Source organism: Balaenoptera physalus, assembly GCF_965194825.1.
Source record: "Balaenoptera physalus genome assembly, chromosome: 4".
Taxonomy (NCBI): domain Eukaryota; kingdom Metazoa; phylum Chordata; class Mammalia; order Artiodactyla; family Balaenopteridae; genus Balaenoptera; species Balaenoptera physalus.
In genome coordinates, this window is record NC_138891.1 from 143,684,400 (window position 1) to 143,702,863 (window position 18,464).

At 55.6% G+C, this 18,464-nt stretch overlaps 1 protein-coding gene across 2 annotated transcripts in view; it reads left to right on the forward strand.

Annotated features, from left to right (window-relative positions):
* Positions 1 to 324: 324 nt before the first annotated feature.
* PDE9A (phosphodiesterase 9A) overlaps positions 325 to 18,464 on the forward strand; it is a 100,144-nt gene continuing 82,004 nt past the window's right edge. The window contains exon 1 of one of the 2 annotated variants that reach the window (XM_082459160.1): positions 325 to 814. In XM_082459160.1, coding sequence (XP_082315286.1) covers positions 746 to 814 — 69 coding nt within the window. In that variant the 5' untranslated portion in view covers positions 325 to 745. The remainder of the gene's footprint in view (positions 815 to 18,464) is intronic. The other variant, XM_082459159.1, reaches the window with a different exon arrangement.

The window sequence follows — 18,464 nt, forward strand, 5'->3', positions numbered from 1 at the left end:
TGGCACTCACAGCAGGGAGAGCTGGAACCCGGGGGGATTCTCCCAGCGTTAAGTGGTGCTTGGGTTTAGGTCGTGACCACAAATAGCTTCCGGCCCCATGCCAGCCAGGTGCTTGCTGATGATGGAGTAGCCACCTGCGGCAAAGGAGTCCCAACTGGCCACTGTCCACTTGGGGAGGTGACCAGCCCTGTGGCCAGAGGGGGTCGCTATGGGAATCTGGTCACTTGGGAAGGTGACCAGCCCTGCAGCCAGAGGGGGTCGCTATGGGAACCTGGTCACATGGGGAGGTGACCAGCCCCCTGCAGCCAGAGGGGGTCGCTATGGGAATCTGGTCACATGGGGAGGTGACCAGCTTTGCAGCCAGAGGGTGTCACTCGCTATGAGCACCTGTCCAGAGGGCACTTGGAGACAGGCTGCCCGCTTGGCCCTGTCCCCAAGGCGGCTGGACTCAAAGGGAAGATGAGGGGGTGTGCCTTAATGTGGGAGGGGAAGAGAAGGGAGTGAAGATAAGGGAGAGAGGAGAAACGGGGAGGGAAGGGGAAGGAGGGAGGAAGGCGGAGTGGGGGAGAGGAGGAGGGGGCGGGGAGAGGAGGAGCTGAGCCGGCGGCACGGGCCGCGGCGGCGCGCTGGTTGGCTGGTCCCCGCGTCCTCCCGCCGCCCGCCCCCTCCTCCCACTCCCCGCCCTCCCCGCGGCGGCTGGCGTCGAGAAAGTACAGTAAAAAGTCCAAGTGCAGCGCTCGTCAAGATGGGAACGGGCTCCTCCAGCTACCGGCCCAAGGCCATCTATTTGGACATCGATGGACGCATTCAGAAGGTAGCCCCCTCCCCAAGCGTCCCAGCCCGGCGCGGGCGCCCTCCCGGCGCGCACCCTGCGGTGCCAGCCCGGCGGCGGCCCCTCCCCGGTGACAGCGCGGGGTCCCGGAGGCGGGTGGGGGCCGGCCAGGGGGAGCCGGCGGGGGAGAGGACGGCGGTCCAGCGAACCGACATCCGTGGAGCCTGCTGCGGCCCTCGACAACTCGGGCCGGGGGTTGGTGGGGCTCTGCGGGGCAGGTGTCCCCACGCGCGGCCCCGTGGAAAGGCGCGCCTGCAAGGGGGTATTTTTTCCATTTCGTGGGCAGAGCTTTCTTTGTAACAGATCTGATTAGGCTGAGTTCCTCTGTTCAGAGGCTGGTCCGCTAAGCCTTTTATTTCCGGTGGAACACTCACCCCGGGAGCCGGTGGGCAGACCTGCCGGGCAGCGTCCTCCGATAGAGAGGGTGCCTGGAGCTCGCAGCCCCTGTGGGGACCGGGCACTGCTTGCCGGCCACAGGGAGCAGGTTGAGGCGGGGGGGGGTGTTGGTAGAGGCTGGCTCAGCAGGGGCTGCTCATCCCCCACCTCCTTCAGTTACCCATCCCAGCAGGTGGTCGGCTCTGACCGCCAGGGGGTGACCCCGGGGCTGCTCTACGTCCTGGGCCTGCAGAGAGACTGGGTGACCCTCTGGACCAGCTTTACATTCAGAGCATCTCCTGCTTCTCACTGGCAGAGAGGGACAATAAGAGAGCTGGCTTGGAGGGGGCTTCTCTAGGCTCCCCCTAAGGTCCTGGGCGCGGGGGACAGGGAAGGCCACAGTGAGGGAAACGCTCCCAGATCTCAGCTGGACGTTTCAGGGAAGCCCTGCAGCTGCTGCGGCTCACTTTGCTCTTCTCAAGGTGGCGCACCCAGAGCTGGGAAGCAGGAGGAGATGCCCCAGCCAGGCACGGAGTAGCCTCGGGGGCTCGGGTGTCTCCGGTTCTCACACAAGCCTCTGCCAGCCGCCTCACTCTCAGCCCATCCCCTGCTTGATCCCAGGAAAGGAGAAGTATGGGCTCCCCTTCTCCCACTATAGCCCGCTTCATTGGAACCATATAACGGGGAATAGGAAGCAGCTGAAACAAGGGCAGGTGGTCCACCCCTCTTATTTCATCAGCACAGGGCAGGTGGTGACCTGATGCAGGACTCCCGCCAGGTCCCCTGACTTCCAGGGCTGGGCACCTGTGACTGCACAGGAATTTAACAGCGTCCCCAAAGGAAGAAAGGGCCCTCCGCTGAGTACTTCCCTGCTCCAGCATGGACACACATGCACAAACATGCGCACACCTGGGCACACTCGTGTGCACATGCATTCACACACAGCATGCACATTAAAATATGTGCACGCACCACATGTAAACACACACAAGCACACACGCATGCACACACAGGCAAACATGCACACATGTACACAAGCACGCACGCTTTTTCTACCCCAGCAGAGGAGAATTATCAAAGATTGGCCCTTTTTATCTTTGGAAAGAGGTGAGATGAGATGCTGTCACCATCAGAAGTGACAGTTCCTTCCCAAGAACTTCCCAAAGGTTTCCTGGAGAAATTCAGTGGGATGTGGGTGAAAAGTGGAAGAGAGGGTCCAGAGGGAGGTGAAGGTGGAGTGACGGGCTCAGCTCAGCTGTCACTGTGGGCATTTTGCAGCTGAGATGCTCGAGGTTTGGGTGACCTCCACGAAAGCAGCCCTGCAGGCGGCCCTGGGAGACCGCGGGCACCTGCGCTCAGGGGGTGCCAGATCTGATGTTGAGTGCCGGTTCCACCACTTTCTGTGATCCTGGGCATCTAACCCTTGGCTCTTCTGAGCTGGCCTCCTGGTCAGTAAAGTGAAACAAAAACATCTGCTTCACAGACTGTTGTGCACAGTGAAGGAGGCCATGTAGACAGAGTGCCTGGAACACTCTGGAACACAGCGGGCGTGATGCTCTCTCTCTGTTCCGTCCATGCCCTTTAACTAATACAAAAGGGGGGAGGCAGACCGTGGTCCTCAGATCTCTGTCATCTCTGTCACTGCTTCTTGACCTTGCTCTGCGCCCTCTGCCTTTGTTGCTGGCCCTGTTGGGGGCCCCTGGCTGCACCTTTAGCCCTGGGGGAGAGCCGGATCATTTGGGGTTCCAAGCATGTGCTAGAAAGTCGTAACCCCGCGCTCACCTCACACTCGACACCCAACAGCATTGTTGGGACTTTCATCCTGGGTTGAGCGCTCCTACAGCAATGCTTCCAGCGGCTGCGGTTTCTTTTCTTAAAGTCCCAGGCACTGGATTAAATCCTAAAGTTCCCAGCATGCAGTCGTGTTCTGTCTCCCTTTTATCCCCATCCCATCTCCTTTCCGGGAAAGGTCACTCTTGAGGGGAGAGCCCCGCGGAGGCGGAGTCAGGGGATGAGGCAGGTACCACTTCTGGCACGTGTGTTGCTCTGTCCGCCCCAGCGTCCCTCCCGCGGCTCCCACGTTGTGTCTGCTCCTTGTCTGTCCGGTTCCCCGGCTCCTGGTCCTTCCACGCTCCCCGCAGAGAGGGCCCAATGGGGAAGAAGAAGATAACAGTCAGAACAGTGGCTTCTGCAGACGGTGTCTGCTCCAGCAAAGCTTGGGGTGCAGACGTAACGTTGTCCGTTCGGACAGCCAGCCAGCCTACCCGTCTGAGGACGTACCCGTAGTGATCATACCGTAGGTGTTCCAGGTTCTTAGAGAAACCGTGGCGGCCCTCGGGAGGCTGGTTCACTGCTTCCTTGGTGTGAAGGAGACTGCAGCACACACGGTCACTTCACCTGCCCAGGTATCCAGTGGGAGGCCGCCGCGGGGATCTGGGGTCCACTTGAGGGGTCCGTGTTCCACCCGCGGGATTCTCCTGCAGCGGTTGTGCAGAGGAGGCTCGGAGGGCAGACGTGGCTTGTCTTTCCGGGTCTGGGTCCTTCCTGGGTCTGCACAGAAGCAGCAGCCAAGGTGGCTGGGAGCCATGCCAGGAGCCAGACAGCGGTCCTGTCCTAAGCACCTCCACTACCATCCCCACGGCCCCGGGTTAGTGACCTCACCTCTCTCTGCCATGGATTTCTCCACTGTCATGTGGGGACGCCGGTCGTGCTGCTTGTTGTAGGAATCAAAGCGGACAGGGCAAATAGCTTAGTTATCCAAACGAGTTTACTGAGCAGCCGCTATGTGCTGAGAGCTCGGATCCAGTGTGAATGGAACATTCGTGATGCTGGGTGAGTCCCCCCGAGCCATGGCCCCTCTGCCCCCTGCTTCCCCCGGGAGGGACAGATAGTAAACTGCCACTGTTGCAGGGTGCCTGGTGACGGGCAGGACACAGCGGGATTCGGCTGGGGGGAAGGGGCTGTGAGGCCGGCCGTACGTGGGGCCCAATGAAGAGGCTTCCTTCCTCAGAGGAGACTGGCGTTGTGGGGAAGGAGCCCTTCTCGCAGACTGGGTGGCCTCAGGAGGACCCAGGCCGGGAACTGCCGAGTGGCCAGGGCTGCGGCCTCACGCGGCCAGCAACGCCTCTGCACGCCTGTCCCCTTCGCCTGCTCCTCTACCCGCCGGGGGGGCAGGTGGGACCTGGTACCTCCCAGCCGCAGGTGAAGGAGGAGGGAGTGGGAGCCCCCAAGCCCGGAGAGCCAGAACCGCAGCTCCGAGGACTCTGCTTCAGGAGCTGATGCGTCCTCTCCCTACCCAGAGGGCTTGCCGTTTCCCTCCGCAGCTTCCCCTGACCTCAGAACCTGCTCCTTTCTCCCACCCGTGTCCAGAGGAACGATGAGCTCGGCTGGGTTGCCCGGGGCATGACGGGACGATGCCCTTGGCATCAGGGACCTGGAGGGGTCCTGCCTGGTGGCACGTCCGGGCGTGGGTTTGCCCACCTCCTGAATGAGGCAGAGTGAGGCCTTTGGGGGCCCCCCGGACCTGGCCTTGGGCTTGGGTTTGATGAGAGGCCTCATCTGGGCAAGACTGACAATCCTGGAGACCATGATAAGTGCCGTTGAAAGGGGCCGCCTGTTGGTGCATCACCCTGGCCTAGCGGCCCCCTGGGGGACAGCCCCTCGTCAGGCGCTCTGCTGGGCCCACCCTCGGCCTCTCTGAGTTGCCACGTCCTTGTTCCCGCCTCGCTCTGCAGCTGGAACTCGGGTCTTAATGGGCGATCAGCCACTTGAGTTCTACTAAGTTGTTTCTGCTCTAAAACAATGGAACAAATGAGAAAAATCCAGAAGGAAGAGCAGTTAGAGCATTGGAAAGTTGTTAAAATGTCAACAGAAGGCTGTTCCCAGTTCCTAACGCCTGGTTGTGGTTGGTTCTCCCCGCCCCGTGACTGTGCCCCCTTCCCCGCTGGGGCTAAGCCCCCGTCTGCCGGGCCTTCTCTCCGCCCTGCTGCCCTCCCCCCAGCCTGGCCCTGTTGACACTTGGGACCCCAGGCCGTGAAGCCGGCATTCAGCCCCCGTGGAGCTGCGGGGCCGGGCCTGCCATCCCCTCCCCAGAGGTTCCCCCGGGGCTCAGGCCCTCCCTCCTCCCTGCGCTGGGAGCCCCGGCTCTGCCCGCTCTGCCGCAGTCTCCCTGTGCCCCCCTGCCCTGCTCTGGCTCTGCTCCCTCCGAGGACGGCAGCCTCCACTGCCTCTGGCACAGACACGAGCCAGCGCTTCGAGCTGGCTGCTCATCTTCAGCCTGTTTGTTGCAGGGTGCACCTGCCCCCGTCTGGTCCAGCGCGGTCCGCATGGCGGGGCCTGGAGTCCCTCCCTGGCTCATGGAATGTCTTTCCCCTCCTGGAATGTCTGGCTGGCTGCCTGGTGAAGCCTAGTGGAGATTCCCTTTTGCCCTCAGACGTGTGCCCCTGCTTTGCCCCACGCTCAGAACATCCCTGCCCTGCCGACCGGAAGGGTCTATGCCCGTTTGTACAGGGATGCACGCCCTGGCCAGGCAGACCCAGCGAGTTCTCTGGGCTTCTGCGCTGCTGCCCTCTCCCCACATCACTGCCAGGTGGACAGCGCCTCCCCTTGGTCACCGTCCGCAGTCCCAGCGAAGTCGTTTACCCTCCTTTTAATGTTCATAATGTAAGAGCTTTAAAAAGATATTGAAATGGTAACAAGCTAATTGCAACCAAGGGAAGTTGGAGAAAGGGGGTCATTCCATACCCTTTCAGGGATCCCGGTGCAAATGGAGGTATAGGGCTGGTCGTGCTGGGGAGAAGACCCAGCCCCTCGCCTGTGATGACCCTCTGTCTGCAGCTGCGCCAGAGCTGGGCTGTGAACATTGATGTCTCCATTTTCAGTCTCTTTTTCAACAAGTAGATCAGCCACTAAAGCAAGTCAGCCTGATTCCTGAGATGCCGTATCAGGTGCTTCCCAATAAGATCTCTTGGAAACTCAGTCTCTCAAATTCTAGCCCGAGGTCGCGGAGAACTCAGGAGGCTGCTAGACTCCCTCCTTCCCACTAGCTACGGTCGGAAAACCTCTTAAACCAGACACTTTCTGACATCCGGACGCCCCAGCACGGGGTTGGCTGGAGGCCCGAACCTCTCTAATGTCATAAGAGTTGACGGATAACGACACGGAGACCTTGCCGGCTAAGTGCAGGGCGGCCGGAGCTGCTCTCGGCGGTCACGTGGAGGGGCGCAGGCCGTGGTGCTGGACAGACAGCCTCTCAGCGCCCGGCTCGGCCATGGAAAGGTCACCTTCTCCTCGGTGAGGTGTGTGCAGTGCCGGCGCCCCACACGGCGTGATGCGGATGGCGTTGAGTGGCACACGTACAGAGCCCGGGGCGGAGCTGGCCACCCGGGGAGGCTCAGTAAGCACGTCCTGCCCCCCGGCCCCCTCCCTCTGCCCTGTCCACTCGGAGACTATGGAAGAAGGCTTGGCAGTGCCTTGGCGTCCCCGGTTTCGTATCTGTGAGCCAGCCCACTGTGACAGACAACCACAAAGAGGGGGGCAGTGCCAAGGCCCCAAGACCCCGGGCCACTGCCCAGGGCACCTCCCTCTCCGACCCGGCAGAGGCGAATATCTTGCCCTGAGCGAGAGGGCCAGTGGCCTCACCAGAGCCCTTGTGGGCTGAGCGGCTGCTTGGCCTCAGAAACGTGCAGAGTACGGCTCTGAGTGTCAGGGAAGAAAAGCAAGGGCAGGGCGCCCCGTCAGACAGCTTCTGGGAACCCTCATTTGCACGCTCAGCCAGGATGCTGAACACCGTGCCAGCCATGGGGACCCCGACACAAGCCCGGCAGTGGGCAGCAGGGGCTGGGGGAGGGGGCAGGTAGCCTTGGGTCACTGCAGGCTGGGGCCCCACTCCCCTGTCCTGGGTTTGCGGTTTGCAGGTGGCAGGCTGCACTCCTGGGGACTGGGGGAGGTCTTTGGCAAGAAGGGCTGAGAGCGTCCCCAGAGGACACAGAGGGACCTCAGGTGTCCGTGTCAAGGCAGCTGCAGCCCAGCCCTGCCCCAGTGAAGGATTCCTCCATGCTCCCATCCCCTCCCCTTCGGCCGGACAGGCCATGAGATGGGAGGGGGGCCCCGGCAGCCCCCGCCCAGGTGTGGCAGAGGATGGGCTCCAGCCTGGAGGACGGCTCGCGGCCAGTGCAGGAGGCATGTGAGCCGCCCAGCTCGAAAGACATTGAGAGGGAGCCATAGCCTCTTGCTCAGCTCCTTGGGCTAATTGCTCCCACTTTTGTGGTTAAGTGTTTGCATTTCCAGGGTTCTGAATCTTTTTGAGAAAAAAGTATTCTAAGGTAGTGCACGCTTAAAGATCCAGCTGTGGGAGTATAAAAAGTGCACCCGTCTGTCCCTGGGCACCAGGTTTACAGCCGTGCTGTGGGTCACTGTACAGTGCATTCAGGTGCCTTGGAAATGGCACCAAACATTTTCAATCTCAAAAACATAACCTCTGCAGTCGATGGTGTGGTTATTTGCCTTGGCCGCAGCCCTGCCTACCTGCCCCCACCCCATCACCCCCACCAGGTACCACATCTCCTTCTCAATTCCCAGAGCAGATCACCCAATGGGGACTTCTGCCTGAACAGAAACTCACAGTGCCTCTGAAAACTCGGTCTTGACACAGTTAAAGAAGAGCCAGAACGTTCTGTTCAGTTGGCTTTAGATGCCCTGCCTAACATTTTTTTTAATTTTTAAAAATCGTAGTAAAATACACATAACATATAATTTTATCGTCTTCGCCATTTTCAGTGTACAGTTAGTGGCATTAATGCATTCACCTTGTTGTGCAGCCATCACCACCGTCCATCTCCAGAACTTTCTCATTTTCCCAACTGAAACTCTGTCCCCACTAAACACTGACTCCCCGTCCCCCCTCCCCAGCCGCCCGGCAACCACCACTCTACTTTCTGTCTCTCTGAATCTGAGTCCTCTAGGGACCTCCTGTAGGTGGGGTCATACAGGACTCGTCTTTTTGCGACTGGCTTATTCACTGAGCCTAATGTCCTCAAGGTTCATCCTTGTTGTAGCAGGTGTCAGAATGTCCTTCCTCTTTAAGGCTGAATAAGATTGCATTGTGTGGATGGACCACATTCCATTTATTCGTCAATGAATTTGCCTGCTATCTTTTAAACCTGAATCATTTCCACTCTTATCACCTCATTTTGCAAAGCGTAGGTCTGTTGCAATAGTGAATTATTGTGTCTTCTGGAAAACTTTGTGTTCCCAAAGCCCTCCCCCATTTCCTGGTCCTGGTCGTGTTCATCTAGGGCGGTTGTGTGCGGTGTGGTCTCTGAAGTGAAATGTTACAGGCGGGGACAGGAGTCAACTGTTCAGGGAAGACAGATGCTTTTCAGATTCAATTACACTCAGTCCGTTTACCAGCAACATGACATCACGGTCGAGAGCACGGATTCTGGGGCGGGGTTGTCTGCATTTGCATCCGGGAGTGTGTGGGCAAGTTACGTGCCTCGGTGTCTCCGTCTGTGAAGTGGGAGGAAGCCAGCGTCCACCTCACAGGGCCGCTGTGATTAAATTCAAGCATGTGTGCTGAAACAGGGTGGCGTGTGGTGTATGCTTAGGAAGGTCGTGTTATTTTTACTTGTTTGTTTATTATTTATGCATGTCATGGATTCAAGCCGCCGGATCTCCGTGTCTGGCTGGGGGAACTTTCCCGAGACCTGTGGCCCCGTGTGTCCTGCCATCGTTCCAGGCACAGGGCCGTGTGTCCAGGAGTGCTCTGTGGAATGAGGGGGCCGGCCCAGCCCCTCAGGTGTGTCCAGCTCTGTGATACCCGGTGACTGTGTTCCCCAGGTTGGCCCCCAAACCTCCCTCCTTCCCCCATTCTTCCCAGCAAAGAAAAGACGGCAGATGCCTTTCATTTCTCCTCCGACTGTTTTGGAGGTGGCGCTCCATCAGGACGGCGGTGAGGAGGGAGGGCGGGGGTGGGGGCGGAGGACGTGACCTCCCAGTGCTCTCGTCTTGGACGCACTAGGACCACCAGTCCCGATAGTGACGTGGGGCAGCCCGCCTGCCCGCACGCTCTCCAGCTGCATTCGGGTTTCCAGGCTTCCGGTTCGTTTGTTTTGCTGGAGGGGATGGTAGCGGTACCCGCAAGCACGTAACAACAATTTTACAGGCGAAATAAGCCTTGCCGTGGAAATTAGCGGTGTTCGGACAGTGCTCGGCTGGTCGCCATCCCCTGTGGCCCCAGGGACACTCTGCTGTCTCTGTCCCTTGGATGCTGACTGCGCTCCCCCAGCCCCCATGTGCAGCCTGGGAGAGCTGCTCGGCCCTGGGCGATCTGTCACAGGCAGACCCTCCTCGGTTTAGCCGAGAGGGAACACGGCCACGAGGAAAATCAGCCACCGCCCTGCAGTCACCACCGCCCAGCTGCAGGCTCCGGGAACCAGGGTGCTATCCAGGTGGGGTCAGGCATCCCCGAGGCCAGCTGCAAGGTGCATTGATTCATTCTGTAAGCAGAACGCTCAGCAGACCCAGTGAATCAGGCTGGCTTTATCCTCACAGCTTCTGCCTTGGGGATTTTTTTGTTTTTACATTTATAGCCTTACAAATAACAGAAAAAAAGGCAGTGCATTTGACATGATCATCTAGAGATCTCCAATAATCTCTCCACCTGCAATTCCCATTTGCAAGAACAGCTAACCCAGAGCGTCGTTCCTTGTTACGTAAAGGCTGACTGCCGGCAGAAGCGGCCGGGCGTGGCTGGCGGCTCGTCTGGAGCCCGTCTGCCATGCGCGCCAGTTCCAGAGCGCTTCGGGGAGCAGCCCCCAAAACGTTTGCGCTCAGAGTTGTGTTATATAAGCATCACAGGGGGAAAAGTCAAGATGTGGGCAGTGCTTAAAGGCTCAAAATTCATGGTCACACATACTCTGAGATCTCTCAATGAAGCTTCTTATGTAAGCCTCAGATGTCTTACTGTCACTATTAATAACAGAAAAAGAGCAAACACAAGAAGCAGTGGAACACGTGACTCAGAGATGACTTAAGACGTCCCCCTGGAGCCAACAGGATGTGCAGCCGTGGTCCAACATGTATTTGAGACCCATTTTGCGGGGGGTGTTTTGAAGGCTGAGCCCCAAAGAGCAGAGATGGGAGATGGCACCTGTGCCCTCCTGGCAAAGACGGCCCAGAATATTCCAAGGGGTGAGGGTCGGAGAGGCACTTCCTGTGGCAGAGTTATAAAGGGGCATGTGTAGGAGCAGTGAGTTTTCTCCGGGAGTATTTCTTGAAGCAGGGCTGCTGGCACCAGGCAGAAAAGGTGGATGAGATGCGTCACAGCCTCAGGGACGGAGAGGACACGCCCGTGCAGGCAACGCCCGGGTGATGGAGGAGCAGCAGGCCTGCGGGTGACGAGGTGGGTGGGCAGAGGGTGAGGGCGGCCCTTCTCAGAGTCAGACTCGGCTGCCTGTCCTTGGCACCTAAGATGTTAAGCCGGATCACCAGGGCCCGATTCTCAGGGCTCCCGTGAGTGAGCCTGGAGGGTGTGGGCTGCGTGCACCGGCGGACGTGGCTGATATTCTGAACCATAGACGTATCCAGACCTCGTTCCACCTGCTCCCCTCTCCCTGCACCCCTACGTTTCCCCCCCGGAACGTGACAGCATTCCAAGCCCTGCACCCTATTTTTTCCAACTCGTCCTGTGCACGGCATCTCCCCTCCCAGGCCTTTCCCTGAAGCCCAGGGCCTCTCCATGGGTGGGGGACTCTGGGCTTCTTGGGCATTGGTGCTGGAGCAGCGGGGACCCCTCTGCGTCTGGGGTTTCTGACTCGGTCTGTGGCCCTGTGGTGACCCCTGCCCACATGCTCCAGAGGGACAGCTCAGGCAGCCCCCAGAGGACGCAGGTTGGGTCCAGACACCACAGGGCCCCCTCGAAGCCTCCAGCTCCCACCCCCCCTTGGAAGTGCCAGGCTTGGCTTCTGGAAGAAAAAGCCAGGGTTTAGTGGCTTTCGGCCAACCGCTGTGAGCCCCAGGCATCAAACTGAAACTAGTGAGCCCCAGAGGGATTGTTTGGTTCGGTGCAGAGGCCGCACGGGTGACACGGCCTCCACACGCTGGGTGGCACGGGTGCCGCGCGATGTGGGACAGTGAGGGTCTCGGCGTGGCCCAGGAGACACTGTGCCCGGCTGATGTTACATCGGGGACGAGCACCCGGAAAGCACAGCCGCACTGAGCAGAAACCCCGATCTTCGGAGGCGCTTGTAGCAGCCGGAGAGGATGCCCGCCGGGTTTTTCTCCCGGTGGTGGACGCCGGCCTCCGCCTGGATGAGATGCAGGATGCTGGGGCCTGGACCCGCTCAGGGCCCCCTGCGTCACCCAGGCCCAGAGACATTTCTCTTGTGGCAGGAAAACTGTGCTCAATTTTTCTAATGAAATCTCAAGCAATAAAAAGAAAAGGAAATACAGGAGGCGATGGAGGGAGGAAGGAAGGCTGCCCCCCACTGAAGATGGAAGCCTCTCGGCTCCCCTGCACCCTACAGCCAGCTCAGCTCACTGGACTTTCTCCCCCAGCTCCCATCTCAGTGCACATGCCACTGTTCGCCAGGGCGCCCGCGTGACGGCCCCAGGTGCCTCTGGCAGGTTCCCACCTGCCTGCGTTGTCCTGTCTTTGTTCCCGTGGGTCCCCACTGTTTGGGGTGAATTGTGTCCCCCACAAAAGATATGTCCACATCCTAACCCCCAGTACCTGTGGATGGGACTGTGTTTGGAAGTAGGGTCTTTGCAGATGTAACCAAGGTGAGATGAGGTCATGCTGGTTGAGGAGGGGCCTTTATCCCGCGTGACTGTGTCCTTTAACAAGAGGGAGATAAATGTGCACATACAGAGAACAGAAGGTGGAGGTGGGGACTGGGGTGATGTGTCCACAAGCCAGGGAGCCCCAGGGGTTGCTGGCCGCCACCAGAGCTTGAGAGAGACGAGGACGGACGCTCCCTGAGAGCCTTCAGAAGGACCCAAACCCGCCATCACCTTGACTGCAGACTCCCGGCCTGTGTAAACTTCTGTGGTCTTAAGCTGCACGTTCGTGGCACTTTGTTACGGTAGCCCCAGAAAACTCATACAATTGCCTCATTTTAACTTCATTACCTCTTGAAAGATTCTCCAAATACAGCCCTCCCCCGAAAGCCTGGATCGTTCTCTGGAAAGGGCTGAAAGGCGCAGCTCCCCTAGAACCCTCGGATTCCTGGTTCATTCCCACTGGGAATGACAGTGGGGCGTGGACGCTTGCGTCCCAGGACAGCCGAGCTCTCTGGCCTGAACTGGCGAGAGGGACCCTTCCCGCCTCCTGGTCACAGGTCTCGCTTTCACGCGGTTTCTTCTACATCTTGTCTTTTCGCCCTTCCCCGATCCCCGCCGCACTCACATTCTGCCTTGAAACAGGGCCAGAGGGACTGCATGTTGGGGGAAGGCTCCCCATGGGTGGTCCCCAAGGGGCTTCGGCCCCAGGTCCTCCCCTCCTGCCCCCTCCCACCCGGGGCACCCAGGAGCCCTGACCCCAGGATGGGTCTCCCGGGACCACACTCGGAGTCCTGATGCAGCAGAGCCGAGACAGGCCCGGGAGACGCGGGCAGGGGAGCAGGACGAGGGCCCACCAAGGGGAAACAGAAGGGTCTTGGACCACGAGCTGCCTCTTACTGGGGTTAGATCTCAAGAAGTAGCGCAAATTTGAAGCAGAGAGGCGCCCTCAGCAACGTCCTAGCGTCAAACAGCCCTCCGAGTCGAGCTCCGCCTCAGCACATTTCTTGTTCTTCCGGCTCCTCGCTTTGTGCATTTTCAGTCCCCTGTGATCCATTATTTACAACAATGGAGCTTGGCCTCAGACACCAGAAGCGAGAAAAAACAGAAACAAAGCAACCCCGAAAGATGACACGAGCGGTGAGTGGGTCAGCCGTGACAGATGGGTTCAGGGTGGAGGCTGCCGCAGACCCGAGCGGGAAAACGGGCCCTGAAATCCCGCTGAGCCTCAGGGCGGCCCAGAGCCTGAGCAAGCGGGGCTTTACAGAGTCCGGGTGGCCGCGTCCCGCCGGTGAACATGCACACATCCAGGACAGTTCCCACGACTGGACGGTTCCCGGGCTGTTTCCCTCCAGCCTCCCCGCCTCACCGTCCCCCAGACCCACAGCAGCTCTTAGGGGCTGAACCACAGCCTTTGACCCGCTCCCGAGTTTCCAGTGTCTCCGCCCTCTAACCCGTGCTTCCCTGGCCCCGTCCTGCAGTTCGGTCCCAATCCTACAGACACCCCATGCCTCTGCAGCTTCAAGGACTCCCATCACCTGCAAGAAAAGATTCCAGCCTTCTCAGAATGGAGGCCAAGGGTTTGTTAGCTCCCTGGGACTGCTGTAACAAATCGCCATGAACAGCATGACTGAAAACAACAGAAATGTGTTCTTTCACCGTCCCGGAGGCCAGAAGTTCTAAATCAGTGTGGCGGGGGTCGGAATCAAGGTGTCGGCAGAGGCCCTGGGGAGAATCCGTGCCTGCCTCTTCGGCCTTCTGCGGCTGCCAGCATGCCTTGGCTTGCGGCCTCATCCCTCGAGTCCTCAAGGCCAGCGTCTTCCAATCTCTGTCCGCCCCGGCTTCACATCACTTTCTCCTCCACGTGTTGCCGCCTCTCCCTCTGCCTCCCTTGTGATTCTGTGATTTCATCTAGGCCCACCTGAATAATCTGGGATAATCTCAAGAGCCTTAATCTAATCACACCTGCAGAGACTTTGCCCCGTAAGATGATATCCACAGCTTCCCGGGGTTAGGGTGTGGGTATCTTTGGGGGGTGGGGCACTACTCAGGGCCTACGGGGCTCTCAGCCACTTGGCTGTAAGTAAACACATTCTAGCCTCAGCTCACAGCACGTTTCCTCAGCCTCGCAGGCTCTCCACACAAGGTCACTGTGCCCTAAGCCCAGCGGGATCGTCGGTCCAGAGTTGTGTGTAGGGTGGAGCGAGGTGATCACACTTTCCCTTCACCTCCAGGCTGATTCAGCCTGCTCCTTGCGGCCTCCCCGTCCCTCGAGGTCGGCCCTCTTTCACAGATGTGTCCCGTCTGCCTTTGTTTTCGTGTGTGTTGTGGACACCATAGCTTCCTCTGCCGCCAGGTACATGTCACAGGCAGGGTCTTAGACATCTCTCTGCCCCCCCCCACCAAATTTGGCTCTTCATTTTGATTGCATTAACGCGTGCTGCGCTAAGCAAATGTGCCTCTCAAACCCTGTCACCTAACAGGCTGCCTCGACTGCCTCTTGTGTGTTGGACCCCAGAAAAGGTGCGTGAGGGAGAGATGAATCTCAGGAAGCGGTGGTTTGCTTCAGAACCTCAGCCTCAAATCACCCCGCACCCCACCACCCCCTTGGCTGCTTATCCAGCGGCCCTGGAATCAGCAGACTGGGCTTTGCTTCCAGCAGTGCCACATGCTGGTTGTATGATCTTGGGCCTCAGTTTCCACATCTGTAAATGGGGCTCGTACCTGCCCGGCAGACATTTGGGTCATGCTCACCACATCCCAGGTATCTTGGGACGTATTTTATAGAGGCTGTGCATCTTCCCTAGATTGCAGGTGAGGAAAGTATGCAGTGAAGAAGGTAAGGAATTTGCCCACCATCCCAGAGTCCTTGAGAAGCAAAGCTGGGCGTTGAACAGGAGGGCAGGCTTCAGGCTCTGTGCGGTGAATGTGCCTCTCGGGGAGAAGGAAGAGCCACCCATGGGGTCAGGTGATCATTCCAGTATCTGGGGCTCAGGGCAGAAGCTGCCCAGGGGAGCGCCGCAGCACCGTGAAGCTGGCCTGTCCACTCTGAGGTTGAGATGTCTAAGACCAGAGATGTTGGGAGACTTGCCTGGGGCACACGGTGTATTAGAGAAGGAACAGAGTCAGGTCCTGGAAGCCCAGTTCAGAGGCTTTTCCTCAGCCGGTTCGTCATGGCCTTACAAGCTCTGCAAGGGCAGTGAAGTTGGTCTTTAGGGACCTCTCTCTGCATTTGTCCCAAACTCACCCTCGCACAATTCCAGGAGGCTTTGCATGTGTGCTGCCCCCCGAGTGTGTCCATAATTCCCAGCTTCACCCACACCTGGTCTCCATCATCTAAGACGGTTTATCGCACTGAGCCACCAGCTCCTCTCTCTTCCCTCGGCCTGACCTTCACCAGCTGCTGGACTCGCAGTCGCCCTTCCTTTTCATTCCCACTCACTGGTTGTGTGAACCTGGATGAGTTCCTCCACTCTCTGAACCTTAATACCTGCAAAATAGGAATAACAGTGCCCACCTTTAAAGCTTGCTTTAAGGATCAAAGATAATGCATGTTCTTCAACAAACAAATGGCAAGAAAAGGGGACCATGTCACACACACACACACCCACACACACACTCATTTTCAAGTCAGGATCCACACAAGACTCACATGGTACATTTGTTTGCCGTCCCTCTTGGTCTTTCTCTATCCATTTGTTTCATCCCTTTACGTTGCTTGCCATTTTATTGGTCAAAGAAGACATATTACTTCTTGTTCTCAAAACATGCCCTAAGGATAGATATCTGGCAACCTGAGAAGTGATAAGGGAGATTGTTGTCAATTTTATTTCCATGTGATAATCGCACTGTGGCTATCTTAAACCGTAAGAAAGAGATCTTATATTTTAGAGATCCACACTGAAATACACGCGTGAAATAATATGATGTCGAAAATGAGCTTTACAATAACCCCAGTGGAGGGAGAAGTCGGGGAACAGACAAAGCAGGATGGGTCTCGCGTTGAGAGTTGTGGAAGCCGCGAGGTGGGGAGTGAGGCCCCGTTATGCCAGGCCTTCTGCTTTTGCAGATGTTGGAGCATTTCCATTTTACAAAAGTTCCTTTTTTTTTTCAGAGAATGTGTGTAATGCGTCTGGCTCATAGTAATAAATGGTAGTTTTCGTTATTATTTTTATTTTTTTAACACCTTTATTGGAGTATAATTGCTTTACAATGGTGTGTTAGTTTCTGCTGTATAACAAAGTGAATCAGCTATACATATACGTATATCCCCATATCTCCTCCCTCTTGCGTCTCTCTCCCACCCTCCCTATCCCACCGCTCTAGGTGGTCACAAAGCACCGAGCTGATCTCCCTCTGCTATGCGGCTGCTTCCCATTAGCGATCTATTTTACATTTGGTAGTGTATATATGTCCATGCCACTCTCTCACTTCATCACAGCTTACCCTTCCCCCTCCCCGTGCCCTCAAGTGCATTCTCTACGTCTGCATCTTTATTCCTGTCCTGCCCCTAGGTTCTTCAGAACCTTTTTTTTTTTAGATTCCATATATATGTGGTAGCATACGGTATTTGTTTTTCTCTTTCTGACTTACTTCACTCTGTATGACAGACTCTAGGTCCATCCACCTAACTACAAATAACTCAATTTCGTTTCTTTTTATGGCTGAGTAATATTCCATTGTATATATGTGCCACATCTTCTTTCTCCATTCATCTGTTGATGGACACTTAGGTTGCTTCCATGTCCTGGCCATTGTAAATAGTGCTGCAATGAACATTGTGGTACATGACTCTTTTTGAATTATGGTTTTCTCAGGGTATATGCCCAGTATTGGGATTGCTGGGTCATATGGTAGTTCTATTTTTAGTTTTTTAAGGGACCTCCATACTGTTCTCCATAGTGGCTCTATCAATTTACATCCTCACCAGCAGTGCAGGAGGGTTCCCTTTTCTCCACACCCTCTCCAGCATTTATTGTTTGTAGAATTTTTGATGATGGCCATTCTGACCAGTGTGAGGTGATACCTCATTGCAGTTTTGATTTGTATTTCTCTAATGATTAGTGAGGTTGAGCATTCTTTCATGTGTTTGTTGGCAATCTGTAAATCTTCTTTGGAGAAATGTCTATTTAGGTCTTCTGCCCCTTTTTGGTTTGCGTTGTTTGATTTTTTGATATTGGCTGCATGAGCTGCTTGTAAATTTTGGAGATTAATCCTTTGTCAGTTGCTTCATTTGCAAAAATTTTCTCCCATTCTGAGGGTTGTCTTTTCATCTTGTTTATGGTTTCCTTTGCTGAGCAAAAGCTTTTAAGTTTCATTAGGTCCGATTTGTTTGTTTTTGTTTTTATTTCCATTTCTCTAGGAGGTGGGTCCGAAAGGATCTTGCTGTGATTTATGTCATAGAGTGTTCTCCCTGTGTTTTCCTCTAAGAGTTTGATAGTGTCTGGCCTTACATTTAAGTCTTTAATCCATTTTGAGTTTATTTTTGTGTATGATGTAAGGGAGTGTTCTAATTTCATTCTTTTACATGTAGCTGTCCAGTTTTCCCAGCACCACTTATTGAAGAGGCTGTCTTTTCTCCATTGTGTATTCTTGCCTCATTTATCAAAAATAAGGTGACCATATGTGCGTGGGTTTATCTCTGGGCTTTCTATCCTGTTCCATTGATCTATATTTCTGTTTTTGGGCTAGTACCATGTGTGTACTAGCATGTCTTATAGTTTTCTGCATACAGGTCTTTTGTCTCCTTAGGTAGGTTTATTCCTAGGTATTTTATTCTTTTTGTTGCAATGGTAAATGGGAGTGTTTCCTTAATTTCTCTTTCAGATTTTTCATCATTAGTGTAGAGGAATGCAAGAGATTTCTGTGCATTACTTTTGTATCCTGCTACTTTACCAAATTCATTGATTAGCTCTAGTAGTTTTCTAGTAGCATCTTTAGGATTCTGTATGTAGAGTATCATGCCATCTGCAAACAGTGACAGCTTTACTTCTTCTTTTCTGATTAGGATTCCTTTTATTTCTTTTTTTTTCTCTGATTGCTGTGGCTAAAACTTCCAAAACTATGTTGAATAATAGTGGTGAGAATGGGCAACCGTGTCTTGTTCCTGATCTTAGTGGAAATGGTTTCAGTTTTTCACCATTGAGAACGATGTTGGCTGTGGGTTTGTCATATATGGCTTTTATTGTGTTGAGGTAAGTTCCCTCTATGCCTACTTTCTGGAGGGTTTTTATCATAAATGGGTGTTGAGTTTTGTTGAAAGCTTTTTCTGCATCTATTGAGATGATCATATGGTTTTTATCCTTCAATTTGTTAATATGGTTTATCACATTGATTGATTTGTGTATATTGAAGATTCCTTGCATTCCTGGGATAAACCCCACTTGATCATGGTGTATGATCCTTTTAATGTGCTGTTGGATTCTGTTTGCTAGTATTTTGTTGAGGATTTTTGCAACTATGTTCATCAGTGATATTG